At 53.5% G+C, this 13,836-nt stretch overlaps 6 protein-coding genes across 6 annotated transcripts; 3 read left to right on the top strand and 3 right to left on the bottom strand.

Moving 5' to 3' along the window:
* Positions 1-251: 251 nt before the first annotated feature.
* On the bottom strand, positions 252-1,844 carry A1O3_05366 (uncharacterized protein; the record flags this gene model as incomplete). Its single annotated transcript, XM_007735491.1, has 3 exons — positions 252-497; positions 701-861; positions 1,085-1,844. 3 exons carry the CDS (start codon positions 1,842-1,844, stop codon positions 252-254), a joined length of 1,167 nt encoding a protein of 388 aa, XP_007733681.1.
* A 1,634-nt stretch (positions 1,845-3,478) lies between these two features.
* A1O3_05367 (prefoldin subunit 1) lies at positions 3,479-3,958 on the bottom strand (the record flags this gene model as incomplete). The annotated part of the gene is made up of 3 exons (XM_007735492.1): positions 3,479-3,644; positions 3,713-3,879; positions 3,929-3,958. The coding sequence occupies 3 exons, from the start codon at positions 3,956-3,958 to the stop codon at positions 3,479-3,481; spliced, it is 363 nt and encodes a 120-aa protein (XP_007733682.1).
* Positions 3,959-4,763: 805 nt separating this feature from the next.
* A1O3_05368 (uncharacterized protein) lies at positions 4,764-5,810 on the top strand (the record flags this gene model as incomplete). The annotated part of the gene is made up of 1 exon (XM_007735493.1): positions 4,764-5,810. The coding sequence occupies one exon, from the start codon at positions 4,764-4,766 to the stop codon at positions 5,808-5,810; it is 1,047 nt and encodes a 348-aa protein (XP_007733683.1).
* An 803-nt stretch (positions 5,811-6,613) lies between these two features.
* A1O3_05369 (uncharacterized protein) lies at positions 6,614-9,010 on the bottom strand (the record flags this gene model as incomplete). The annotated part of the gene is made up of 1 exon (XM_007735494.1): positions 6,614-9,010. The coding sequence occupies one exon, from the start codon at positions 9,008-9,010 to the stop codon at positions 6,614-6,616; it is 2,397 nt and encodes a 798-aa protein (XP_007733684.1).
* Positions 9,011-10,721: 1,711 nt separating this feature from the next.
* Positions 10,722-11,945, top strand: A1O3_05370 (uncharacterized protein; the record flags this gene model as incomplete). The annotated part of the gene is made up of 1 exon (XM_007735495.1): positions 10,722-11,945. The coding sequence occupies one exon, from the start codon at positions 10,722-10,724 to the stop codon at positions 11,943-11,945; it is 1,224 nt and encodes a 407-aa protein (XP_007733685.1).
* Positions 11,946-12,453: 508 nt separating this feature from the next.
* On the top strand, positions 12,454-13,311 carry A1O3_05371 (uncharacterized protein; the record flags this gene model as incomplete). Its single annotated transcript, XM_007735496.1, has 1 exon — positions 12,454-13,311. One exon carries the CDS (start codon positions 12,454-12,456, stop codon positions 13,309-13,311), a length of 858 nt encoding a protein of 285 aa, XP_007733686.1.
* Positions 13,312-13,836: the final 525 nt, after the last annotated feature.

Raw genomic sequence — 13,836 nt, forward strand, 5'->3', positions numbered from 1 at the left:
GGCCGGGAAGCGAGACGAGATCGAAATGGAGAATCTGTCCACCCCGTCGTCCCATATCAGCCCGTTGACGTTGACCCTATCTACCATTCCGTTCCATAGTCTTTCGTGTTCATGAAGATTTCTTTCCATCTTGATCTCTCCTAGAAGACCACTCAGCGTACAGCTCGCATGTGCTCAGCTGAGGTCGTCCGTCCCTGAGAATCCCACTGCACCAGGCCCTGCAGAAGCAGACCAGCCAGGGCAGCGCGCTGCTAAGTAAACATCCAACTCCCCCTCCGACTCCTGGCGGGGCTCTTGCTCTTCTCTCGGACGACGTACATCTTGTCGCCCCCTTTCTTGACGTACTCGTTGGGGCTGAGCTTGGTGATGACCTTGGTCTCCTTGACGTACGGGCCCGTGATCAGTTTGCGTTCCTTCAGCCGGCGCGTGTGTTCGAACAGCTCGTCCTGGAGCGTGTTATCGATGTATTTCTTGATGATGATGTATTCGTCGTCGCGCTGCCAACCACACGATTTCAGATTAGCTGATGAGAAAGATAAAGGTGAAGGAAGATAGCTGACGCGAAGAGGAAGAGTGTAGACAGCCGGACAAACAGACAAGAGGGGGTCAGAAGGGTCTTGTTGAGTTTGAGAAGAGGAAGTAAAGGGCTCAGAAGAGGCGATTCAGGCAGGATGAGTTTAGGGGTGAGTGCGCTACGTACCCCGTCCCACTCCCATGGCAAACCGTACGCGTCCAGGGTATCTGGATGCAGGTACTTGCGGTTGACTTTAATGTATGTTGGGCGCTGCAGGTCGATGGCCAGCGTGGCCTGCTCGGCTTTCTTCTTGTGCAGTACTTCTTCAATGTACTCGCTGCTGTAGCCTGTAGATCGCAGAAAGAACCGAGTTCAAAGACATTAGCCACCCGAACGACCGACAACAAGACGAACAAGACCAGAGGAACGCAACGGAGGAAGCAAAGCCAAAACAAAAAGCCAATCCCCAGACATAAACATCGACACCATCGACAGTATGCCTCGCCCAACATGGCCCCCTTCTCTGCTAGTCATACTCGCCGTAATAAGAACGAAAGGGCGTTAGCCTACCAGCTTTCATGAACTTCTCTTTGACTTTGCGCTCGAATTCTTCTTCTTCGGCCTTCTTTTTTTCCTTCTCTTTCTTGACACGCTCTTCCTCGTCTTTCAAGATCTTCTTCCTCAAGTCCTCGGCCTCCTTCTTCTTACGTTCCTCCTCGAGCTTCGCTTCCAGGAGAACAGCCTCGCGCTCTTTCTTTCTACGCAGATTCTCTTCCTCCTCCTCCAACTTCCATCGCCTCTTCTCCAGCTCACGGTCATGCTTGATGCGGTCTTGAATTCTTCGCTCTTCTTCCTCCTTGCGCTGTATGCGTGCATAGTCTAGGTCTCGTCGGACATGGTAGGGTAAGTCGGCTTCATCCAGTTCCCGAGGCTTCCTAATCCGGTCGTCTTCATATAGTGGTCTTCTACTACTTTTGCTCTCGCGGCCCCGGCGGTGCCGCGACCTCGACCGCGACCGCGAGCTGTAGCTGCTCGAGCTCGACGACCTGCTGCGGTGATGGCGGTGACGGCTTCGACTGCGTGTTCCATGATCTCCTGCCGCGGTTGTAGGTAAACCGCCGATGTTGACGATCGTCGGTGCCGGCCCGCCTCCTTGGCTCGACGCCCGTGGTCGGCCGCCTTGCCCAGGAACACCCAAGAAATTGTTCACCACGACCTCCTCGGGTGAGCGGCCCCGGCGGGAGCGGCCATAATCGCTCCCCGCATGGCTGCGCACGGGCATCAGCACGTACTCGGCTTCGGAGCCTGACGAGCGTCGTGAGTAGGCCATATTGGTTGGTCGCTTGTATGCCAGTTAGCCGGAAGGCTGTAGGATTCGCTGGGGTTGGGACTCTCTGGCAAATGTGAAACACGACAGCCCTCCAATGATGAGCACCGAAATCGGTCTTCAGTCAGCCCTGTCGGCGGATAGCTGGCAGATCTCGAGAGGGGGGAATCCAAGGTACTCTATCGGGCGCGGTGCGGTGGCGGTGGGGTAAAAGTGCAGCGCCCGACACTTGGGGTGGCCAGCTATCGACAGTCTTTTCCGGCGCAGCGATGCAAGGGGAGATGTTCGATCGAAGGATCGTATGCTCGGGTATGAGAGAAAATTTCTCTTGACGAGTGAGTTGCAAACTTCCCTTTTCTGGCAGCAGCAGAGGAGAAGAAGAAGAGGAAGTGTCGCTGTAATTTCAGCTGCTGGTGGGGCAGGTCGAGGGGGTTTTATCCCCAGCAAGCTGAGTGTTGCAAGCCAGCGCAGCCTCAAGCCGACGCCTCCTCAGCCAGCAATCTAGCAAGGTTAAATCGGATTTTGGGGGCTAAGGCCAGTAGTGACAGCCGCTGCACAAGGTCACCCGTCAGCTCTCGGATCGTTGATCGCTCGCCGATTGATGCGTTGCTTACCAGTTGGTGCCTGGGTAGCTGGTAATAGTGGGATGGTGTACTCCGTAGATTGCGGTGAGCCAGGGTCAAGTGCCAATTAGGTCGCAAGCCTGCACCAGAGAGCAATCCCACAACTTTGAATTACGAGACCCTCTGGCAGGCAAGATGCTGTTGTTCTCATGCCATGAACCAAGGGGCCATACACAGGTACAAATAGCCGAGACTCCAGACGCTCTTGTTTCGTTTGACGACCTCTCGTTTGCAACCGCTGTCTCAAGATACATTTACAGACACGGTCTCGTTTCAGTATCAAACCGAGCCTGTTTCCACGAGTTGGCCACCATTTACGCCGCTTTGTGGGACTTTGGACGCCTGACTGCACCTCTTAGACTCAAGGTCGTCATCTGCTGCCAGTGCCCATCCGCACCAGGCTCCAGCTAAAATCGATCTCTCCCATGCATGTTCGATGCCTAAGACAAAACCGATGGCCTCCGTGACACCACCATAAACCCGCTCGTTTCCTTATGCGACGTCTCCCGAGGTTACACCCAGTTGAAACCACAGCAGCCCGATCACTGCACCAGAATTCGTTCCTGCCGGCAATTTTCCGTTTGCAGTGCTGCAAGCTGCGTTGGCCGAAAGCTGGTACTGTCCTCCTCGACATGTCAAACTCTAGGTACGGCGCGGCCTAAGAGATGCGCAATTCCCCTCGTCCCAGCGCCCCTTGGCAATGATCCAACACTTAAATTGATGGATCAATACGCGATTTGTCGACGAGCCTCGTGCGAGTCAAGACACACAGGTATAAGGAATGTCAGCGGTGTGTCTTCCAGCTCCCATGTCTGTGCAGGACCCTCCCATTGACCCTACTGAGAGAACTTGGCTGCCGTCGAGTCACCAAATTTTCAGGCTCACATCTCGGCCCGACGGTGCTCTCTAACAGCCCTCGGAATGGGGTTTCTGTTTGGTGCAACTGTCGATGCATGCTCCGTGGATTGTGGTCTTCGCTGTAACACATGCCTATTCCCGGGCTCGGGGTACCGATCAGACAGACCCGGACTGTAGAATCTTCTCGATATGCTGCCGGCTATTTTTGTAGGTGGTTTCTTGATAGTGTAGCTTTTTGTCCAAATCGGCGATGTCTTTGTTCAATGTGCTTGCTTCGGTGGCCAGACGCTGGTTCAGTTCGGAGATGGGCACGGCAACGAACCTGGCAGGAAGAAAGCGTGTCAATAAAGCCATCCATTTCTGAATACAACAGGACGATCAACCGCCTACATTTTCCCCACTCCTTCGTATACATTTGTGCCCTTGGAAAGAGACTTGAGCTCATTCGAGGTAAGGTGGTTCAACCGTGCATCGCGTCGTTTGGCACTCAGTTCTGCCTGGGTTTGAGTGATTTTCTGCTGGGAAAGGACAGCCTGCGTTTCGACCTCTTGGAGCAGCTGAGACGGGTCAGCAAATCGGGACACACAAGATTGATGGAAAACAGACCTTTTGCAATGCAACGTTTGGGATTGCCATTTTGAAGAATGGTGATTGCCTACCGATCAAGAAGCAGGTATCAGTATTATGTTTGAGACTGCGCCGATAGATCTGTGTACGGAGTACGGAGTACGGAGTTCTGTAAGCTGGCACTTTGGCGTCTCGGCACAAACGAGAACTGAGGTGCGCCTATGTATGAGGGACAATTTAGGCTTCCGGTGCCAACTGCCAGTATCTGACCATGGCCTTATCGCCTCCTAAGCCCCTAAGCTTGCTATGGCACTACTAGGCCTCGGGCTTACCCCTCCACCCGGCTAAGGAGGCCCTGGCCCCTAAGGCTTAGCTCTCAGCTCTCTGTCTAGGCGGAGGCATTCATGTGTCAGGCACCAAAAGCCTACTCCGTACAGATAGACGGGGAGGGGAGCCTGACATCATGTGACGACTATGCTTGGCGCGGTCGGATTGGCTCTCTATCAACTGCATCCATTGCACTGAGACACCTCACTAGGTGTCACCTATAGAGTTGTGTTTGTTTCCCCGGACAATGCGGTTAGGTCAGGACAAGCCGGCACCGCTTCCATCTTCTAACACTCAAGTCGACTGAATTGTTAAGAGCCTAGGACGGCCCTTCGCCAGGAGGGTCTGATACCTCAAGCAAAGAGCGCTGCTGAGTTCAAGGAAGGTCCGCCATCTAGGACGGCAACCTACATACCCATACAGAGCCTTCTGCCAGGATTGTCAACAAGCAACTACCTACCAGTGGTATCATGCTCTACAACTCTACTCCTTGTCTCGTCCACCCTTTTCTACTTTCGTTCCCTGACAGACGACACCCTGGGCCACCATGGCCGGCCAAGCCACAGGGGCAGCATCACACCTACTCTCGACGCAGCGGGCGCTCGTCGAGACACTCACGTCGTTTCTGACCGTTGCAACCCACCAGATTCTCTATCTGCGTCGCCTGTACCCGGCCATCTCATTCCTCTCGACGCGGGCGTACAACTACCCGGTGCGCCAGAACCGGCATCCCGCAGTGTGCAATTGGATCCTGGACGCTGTCGCAGCGATCCGCAACCAGCTGGACAAGAACACCGTCGAGAAAGTCGCCCTCTGTATCTACGAATGCAAGAGCAATCGAGTCCTCGAACGGTGGACGTTTGATTTGCACTCTCTGCCAGCTGTCGCGAGGCGGGATCGCGACATCCCTTTTGGATTGGCCTCCTCGGCCTCCACCTCCGCCGCCGCCATCACTGACTCAAACCCACCAGATGAGGCGGAGGGGTTATTATTGGCCCGCAGCCTAAACCTGACTGACTTGGAAGCCAACTTCCGCGCGACTTTGTCCCGCATCAGCACTGCAGCTGCGAAACTTCGTCCCTTACCCGAAGGCCCGGACGCGCCAGAATGTAGTTTCACCCTGGCAATCGAAGTCAAGGACGCCGCGGACCGACCTGTTGGTCGCCTCGAAAAGGAAGAGCGCAATTGGATGGCTGCGGAGCCTGACGTGTTCGCTGGCCATCATGATCCTGATCGTGTCGCTCGACCTGTTTCCACAACACCCGGGAATCCAAACAACCAAGCCGGCCAGCCTCGTCGACCGTTGTCCCCCAAGACTCATCCAGTGCGCCGCCTTGAAACCGGTGAGCTGCGCATGGAAGTCTGGGTCGAAGAGTCCGCCGCCAAGTTTGAGTATGGTCCACCGCCGGAATCTGCGTCACTGCGGGCCTCTGCATCTGTCGCCCAGAGGCGAGCGAACATGTCCTACGGCGCGGGCACGGAGATGTTCCATCCTGGCGGCGGAGATGGAGACGAAGACGGATATGATCTCGAGCCACCCAATGTTAACCGCAAGCCACTGGGTGGTGCTACAACGGACTACCATCGTGGGTGAGCAACACTAGCGACAAATAATCCACGTGATGTCGAACATTCTGCTAGCTTACCTCAATCTCTCTATCTGTCGACAAGCTAGCTCTTCGTGGTCCTTCTCTATCGAGTGACTCTACAGTTGCGGCAGTCCTAGCTGAGGATCCCTCCACATTGCACGGCATTGCTAAGCGAGACCTGTCCAACGCCGCAGCAAAACTGTAATCATTATATTTGGGACTAACTTCATTATCTCTGTGATCTCCGGGACCTCTCTGAGGGTCTGCAGCCTAGCTCAACATATTGACCATTCTGATGCCCATCCTGACGAGCAGAGTGGTTCATGCCAAATTAGTGCACCGCTTCTGATGGATACTCCCCAGGGACAGCAGGCACAATCCTTCATGTGAACCCCAGCGCTGCAATGTGCTCTGGAAACCCTATCATCGCTTGGATACCATCATGAACCTGGCTAAAACAGAACCCGAGCTGGTTGAAAGAGCCTGGGCCACCCGTCGGAATAAGACACTTGCCCTTTCAGGGAGCAGAAGTGTCTCCAGAGGGGATAATGACAGCGGTGGAAAAGGAACAAAGAAAAGGCAATTGGTGTAGACTTGCAGACGTCTTTCTCACCACTGTCCTGGTGCTCTCCTCCTCTCATCCACCTATGCCTGTGTGGCACTAGGATGCTCTTTTTTGAGTCCACAATAGCTACCTCACAACAATGTGCGAAGCGCCTTCCATCTGCCTCTCTGCTCGGTATAAAATAAGAGAAAATGGTCAATGACATGCGAAAATTTGCAGTTCCTGCTCGGTGTCAACAGCAGTTTAAAGGCGAGTTGCACGGTATAAATCCCCGCGATACCACCGTGTGCCAAACCGCCAGTTTTGCGGCAGACCGGGAGGCATACGTGGAAGCCAGCTGTTGTTATGTGGAGCATCATGCCGTTGTAAGACATTGTTCTTTTGACGAAAAGCTTCCGCCAAATTCTCCATTGGGGTACGAGGGTACAAGTTCGGGTTCTCTGCTTGCTGAAGACCTCGGCCGGCAGAGTCACCATTATACATCCTTGGGATATCCCTATCCATCTGTGGTGGGTAATGAGGGAGGGGATATGCTGGTCTGACGTGGTCCAAGTCGTCCTCGAACTGCAAGTTCTGGTTAAACATGACTCCAACGCGGGCAGGCTGAAGTGCGTCGTCGGGTAAGAAGCCCTGACGTGGGTTTAGGAGAGGGGTGCCATGTGGTCGTGGCAATCCAAGATATTGAGCGACATATCTGGCTCCGTCTCTGTGCAGCCCATTCAGTCTTTCTTCCATATGAAGAAGTCGGGCCTCTATTTGGGCCTCACCCCTGCGGTGATAATCCTCAGCCTGTTCTTGCGCCCCGTCACCCTGATGGATCTGTCGGAGGACATCTCCAAGATGAGGATCCGGGATCAGGTCTCGCAGGATCTCGTTACGATCTATCTGGCGATTGGTCAAATGTCCAGCCGCATTGTTCATGTGCTGGAAGAAGGCGCCGGCAGCAGGATGTTCATGCGAAGCCGGTTGCACTTGTTTCCCAGTTTCAATGCGCAGCTTGGAATCGTCGATGTCGGCGTGCTTTTCTTTGGCTTGATCGATGGCTTCGATTTCTGCCCTATTGGCTTCCACTTCATGCCGGTCGATCCCTTGTCTGTCGTACAGTAAACATTTAGCTCCTGGCTTATTGTAATGATGGTACGGGTTTTCGGTCGCCGAAATGTCTGCTTTACACTCGTAACAGAGCATAGTGTGGCAGTTGGTGCAGACCATTTTGTTGCAGCCGAATTCCTTGACAATCTTGACTTTGCACTTGGGACATGTTCGCATGACAGCTTCTGACCTCGCCTCTTCAACCACATGTCGGACGGACAGCTCACCGTCGTTCTGGTTCTCCTCACATGTCTTTGGTAGATGGCTATCCTTGTTGCATTTTCTGCAAGTGGCACGAGAACAGCCTGGATTCTGACAATAGAAGACTGGTTCGACACTGACATCATCACATACCGCCTTGTAGTCGCAGAATTGACACTCTTCGAGACCTTCAATACCAGCGGCGATGATCTCAGCTTGCTGCTTAGTCAACTGCAGGCGATCAAATGTCCGGATCGGAACAGCTTGTCCAACGCCATCATGAGACAGCTCGAAAGTGCATCCACTTCCGTCCATACATCGCATTTCATGTCTCATCAACCCGACCTGATTGTCAGCGAGGCCTTCAACGCAGGTGAAACAAAAGAAGTGCGGCTGATCGGCCATACAGGACACGAGGCGATTGAGAGGGACTTGGTCGTCAAAGCAGCATTGGCACTCCATGACTGCGCCGCTTTCTTTGTGGAGGGCAAGGTTGGCTTCTTCTTCTCGGGCCTTTTCCTTTTGAGCTGCCGCTTGAATGGCCTCTCTGGCGACATGCTGTTTGGCGGCTTGCAGTTCATTAATGCGATTGGCATATTCACTAGGGATACGGCGATCGTTGTGCGTAAGCTCGTACTTCTTCTCGATTGCACTTCTTGCATGACGAAGTCGGGAATATGGACGGTTCGAGATTGAATAAAATCGATCTTCAAGATCCTGGATATGCGTATAGGCGTCGAAGATGGATTTCTTCTCTGACACGACCTTGGCGATGTAATGGGTCGGAACGCGATCGAACGTTTTGGCAAGGATAATCACGGCGTCTTTGGTGTACATGTCTCCTTTGGGCAGATTCCGATTCCACATAATCGTAACACCAGTGCCATCATCAGCGGCCCGGCTTCCACTGTCGAGGAAAGTCGCAACGCGTTCTTTAGGATAAGGATTCATCTCTAGGACCTCAGCAATAATGTGTCCCGCGATACGCGTTGCTTCGAGCTCAAATATCTCGCCGTCCGCAACGTAATAGCCCAATTGGGATGACAAGAGTTGGATCTTCCACATGACAAAGGCACGCCCGATGTCGGGAAAGACATCCAGCACGCTTTCCAGGCATTTCTTCTGAAGAATATCGTTAGTACCGTCTTCTTCACCGTTGGACTCGTCGGTGGACTCCGAGTCTGTGTCATGGACAACGTAAGCAGTGCGGAGTGCTTGTCGTAATTTAGCAGCCTTCCTAGTCAACTTGGAAATCTGCTCAGTATCCCATTTATCGCACAGCTCTTGATGGCCTTCAACAGTACCCAGTACGACGGGGAATTTTTCATAGCCATGGCCCCGATACATCTTCACCTCAAGTCGACTGTCCACGTAGTAAGGTGGTTGGATGGCTAATTTCTTCTTCCTCGGGCGTGACTTGACCTGGGTGTTGGTGCTGGTACTGGCAGAATCAGAGAGTGGAGTCGGTACTACAGAATGTCTTCTCTGGTCCCGGTGGTGGGATCTCAAATCATGGTGGCTGTGATGTGGGGATCGGGTAACGAGAGCAATACTCGGCAAGACTGATGTTGCTTGTCGAGATTTGCCTTTCTTGGAATGAGAAGGACTAGATACCGGGGACTGGAATGCATCAGTCTCAGTTTTGATGCGTTTGTGATGTTGAGATGCACGAGCTTGATGCGGCTTCTCACTGGCGATGCGTCGAAGGTGGCCATTGTCCGAGCGTTGCACGTTCAGGTCATTGTTGGAAGTACTTCGATGGCGGCGATAAGAGGACGATATCAATTGTGGGATTGGATGAGGACCCGTATCATCATCATCCGAGAGTTCAATGATAGTATGTTGGGTGAGTGTTGAGAGTTCAGGACGATGGTTGGGAGTTTGCTCACGGCGTTGGCGACGGTGAGACCGTTCGGCCATTCTAGGATGTACCCGGTTAGTCATAGGCAGGGCTATATAGGACGACAGCCCAAGGGGATGTTGTCTTTGGCACAATATCTTCTAGCGGAGGGCCACTGTTCGCCTGCCTGCCTGCGGACGGCCAAGGTTGCTTCGGAGTCGGAAGAAGATTAGGCAAGAGTGAATAACTCCATCTGGTTTTTTCAAAATGACAAAGAGATATCCCTTACCCACTAAAGAGAGGAATGTGGACCATGTTTTGGGGTCATCTGAATTCGTAGGAGAGTTAGGCTGCGCTGGAGGAGGACAAACAGGGCTGATGTAGGTCTAGACTGGTGGGCGAGGCTTCACTGCGTGTGTCATCCTCGCAAGGGTCCTACGGATGTTGAGACCGTGATCTGCAGCTAGCACCACTGGTAAAATGTAGGTTAGTGATACTTAAGGGAGGGACGATGGTCGACAGTCGTGATAGGAAACGGGTGGTCGAGGCAACGTGTAAAGAGGTGCGAAGCAGTGACAGCGCGAGGGAACAAAGTCAATCGGGGGGTAGTGAAGTATAAACTGCGCAAAGAATGCAGATGGAGAGCGTATATGCTGGACGTGTGAGAAAGCCTGTATTACGTTTCGTTCACGGCTGATGGAGGGTTTGAAGGACCAGGTTGTCGTAAGCTGCCGTATATACCCTGCTCGGATGTACATAGACTTGGACGTTGGACGGTACGCGTAGCCGGAGCCTGAGCCCTGTTAGGTACGTGTCTGTCAGCTGTCCGCAGGTACCAAATGGGAGGAGGACAAGTCTCTTGAAGAACTGCGCCCGCCAGTCCAGAGCGCAAATGCACAGTTTGTTGTCTGGAGTTTCGTGGCTCGACAAGTTGGCAGGTACCTGTTAATACCTTATGTACATTATGGGCTGTGCAAGGTGGGCGCCTAAGGATCCAGGCCTCCTAAGCCTTCTCAGCCGCCTCTCCATACTATTGTAATACTCCAATGCCTTACGAGTCCTCCACAACTACGGAGTACTCCGTGCTCCGTAATATCTAAGGCTTCCCTTTCCTGTCGTCAATCCCCTCATGTTCTTCCCTTCCTTTCCATCTGCCAGAACCAACGTCGGCTTGTCCGTGTGCTAACTTACTAGCATAGATATTAGACCCCCAGCATCATGGCCTCCTTAAGTGTCGGGGCACACGGCCCCCAAGAAATGATCCCTTCTGTTCCCTCTGCCCTGGAGCCTCGGTCTCTACCGCCAGCTCAATCCCCCGACCTGAAACTGGTACCTGCAACGCCCGCTGAAAACATCCAAACAGCTTATTTGAACCAGCCCGAGTGGGGCGGCCCTCTGACACTGGAGCAATACCTAGAGCGTGAAGCCATCCTTAAATCTACCGATTTATCAAGAGAAGGTCGCCTCGTGGGCTGGATTCTCACCTCTGACAGTCTACCTACCAATGACGATGGGACCAGACATATATTTGCCTCCTGCGAGACGTTCACCATCCACGGTTACGTCGCCCAGTACGGCATCATCGAGAGAGTCCAAGCACATGCCATAGCCTCCGTCTACACGCGACCCGAGTATCGTGGCAAAGGCTATGCAGGCAGATTGATGGCAGAATTGGGGGAGAGACTGGAAACCTGGCGACAATCGTCCCTCCAAAAAGCGAATCGTATTGCCAATCCATTTTCCGTGCTTTGGAGCGATATCGGGCGAGACTTCTACGCCAAACATGGCTGGAAGGCGTTCCCCAGTAACCACATTCATTTGGCTCCATTGAACCTGTCTGGTTATGAAGCCATCCACGGCTTGCTGCCAGTTGTTGATGACCTATTTATGGCAGATGTACCACAGATCCCGGCCGTCGACACTCTGGAGGAACGTTTGCTCCGCTTGTCTGAATCAAACCGGGACATCACCTATGTTGCTATCCGTCCTGATCTAGAGCACCTACAGTGGCATTTTGCGCGAGAAGAATATATCCACCAGGCTCTCGGTAGACCGCGCCCTTGGATCAAAGGCGCCATACACCGAGAAACCGGTATAGCTTTAATATGGTGTCGTGTGTACCCAGAGAGTGGGACAGACCGCCGACTTTGCATCCTCCACACCGTTGTGCACCCTTCAGTTGAGAATTCAGAGACTGCTCAAGCTGCAATGACGGCCCTGCTACTAAGAGCGCAACTTGAGGCACAATTCTGGGAGATGGGTGCGGTGGAGGTCTGGGACCCGTCTGATCTGGTGATTGCCGCTGCTCAGGAATTGAGAACAGAAGAACAAGGCAAAGTCGAAATCGTTGCACGAGAGGATCATCTCTGCAGCCTCCGATGGACTACTAGTAGTGGGAATGATATCACCTGGCTGGCGAACGAGAAATACGCCTGGTGTTGATCAACTTGTCAGAAGACTCACACGTACCCGTGGCATAGCACCTGCTTGCCAGAGCGTTCGTCCTGGCAACACAAATCCATGACCAACGGGCTCCTGCGCAGTTGTCGACACTGATTATGGACTCCTACCCGCTCGACTTGAAGTAAGGAGCCCTGTTGTGCTCCGCACAGGAAATTTTCTTGAGGCGGTGCTACCGTCCTGCTTTGTTACTTTGTCTGTGCTTTGCGTTATCAGTCGAGCGGTCCCCTTAAGTGATTTTCCTGTAGCCGGCCGATGGCAAGGCTGCGGCTGGCAAAGGGGGCAAGACACCGGCGAGCTCAATGACATCATCTGGTTGCACATGTGTTTGCGTACTTCACCTTAGTCAGCGGGGCAACAATTCGTTCGATACTCCAAGACTCAAGTTCTCTGGGCCATCTCAAATGAGACTTACCCTCGCATACTCCGTACACGCAGTCTGAGCTCACCCAAACATGCATTTTCGGCCCCCACAAATATTATAGCACACATGGCGGTCCCCAGGCCGCTGGTGAACTCGGTCTTCAAGAGCAGGCGGATATGCGCCTCGTGCCAGCGCGTCCGCCTGCACGTCGACCTCCACCACTTCCGAGACCAGTCCCGTCAGACGAGCAGCTTCGCGCACCCGAGCAACCCGAGGAGTCGAGAGTCGAGGGACTGCAGTGCCGTACAACGGGCCCGACGCCGCCGATCGTTCCACAGCTCGCGCCGCGCTCTGCACGAACCGGTCGACCAGCATCGACAGGCCGTGCCTCTAGGCGACTTCTACACAGACCTCCTCGAGTCGCCTCTTCCCCAGCCCCAGGCATCCGGGGCCGACACATCGTTGCCCGTGTGGGTGCCGCAGGGCGACAAGACCAAGGAGGAAAGAGCCCGGCAAGTGTTTGGCGCACTGAGAGGTTCGGGCTATGAAAGGAGGTTGCCAGAAACGCCCGAGCAGAAATGGACCACTGTCAACGGGGTTCCTGTTCCTCCGCGCCCGCTGGAGCCGGACAATTGCTGCATGAGCGGCTGCGTACACTGTGTGTGGGATGACTATCGAGATGACTTGGAGGCATGGGCCGCGCGAGCCAAGGAAGCACAAGCAAAAGCGCAAAAGAGGCCCGCTGGAGACCAGCCCAAGATCCACTTGCACCGGCCCGAAGTTCACGAGGCTTCTGGCAGCATGGACGATGACGGCGGAGGCAGCGAGGCCCTCTGGGATTCGCCGTCCACCGCGGACCTTGATCAAGACACCATTTACCAGGGGATTCCAGTAGGGATTCGAGCGTTCATGGCAACGGAGAAGAAAATCCGCGAAAGGAAGCAGATTAGAAAGGAGAAGGGCCTTAAAGTCGACGATTATTGACCAGATGCATTCCCCCTTTCCTGCCGAAGGGGTTGGTCTATTGATGCTTCATCCGTAAGAATGCCAAAGCTATCAGCTAGAGCTGAATACCACACCCTGAGGGTGGGTGCTAGAATAGATAGCGGGTTAGGGAGTACATGGCCGTCCTTCCCATTAAGTAGATGGCTACTATCTCTAGATGTAGTATCCATATAATAGAAATGGGAGAGTTGCTCGAGAGAGGCTGTAGAGTATATCTAGTATCTTAGAAAGGATAGGGGTTTCCAAGTGTCGTGCAAAGGGAGACGATGGAATCCCGACAGGGTAATCGATAGCAAGAACGGTTTCATGAGACGAGTCGTAGTGTTCAACTCGTCGACCAATTGCCAAGGATCTGCTTGGGCGTCGCCTGAGGATCGAGGCCTCAGCCGCCTTAGACAATATTTGCTTTTAGTGAAGAGACTGTGGTAGGGACGTAGTGAGGACGTGCCTGATCATCGCTCATATTTACATACGGACTATAGAGATCAGCTATTCATAATAGTG

This window comes from Capronia epimyces (assembly GCF_000585565.1).
Source record: "Capronia epimyces CBS 606.96 chromosome Unknown aczIQ-supercont1.4, whole genome shotgun sequence".
NCBI lineage: Eukaryota > Fungi > Ascomycota > Eurotiomycetes > Chaetothyriales > Herpotrichiellaceae > Capronia > Capronia epimyces.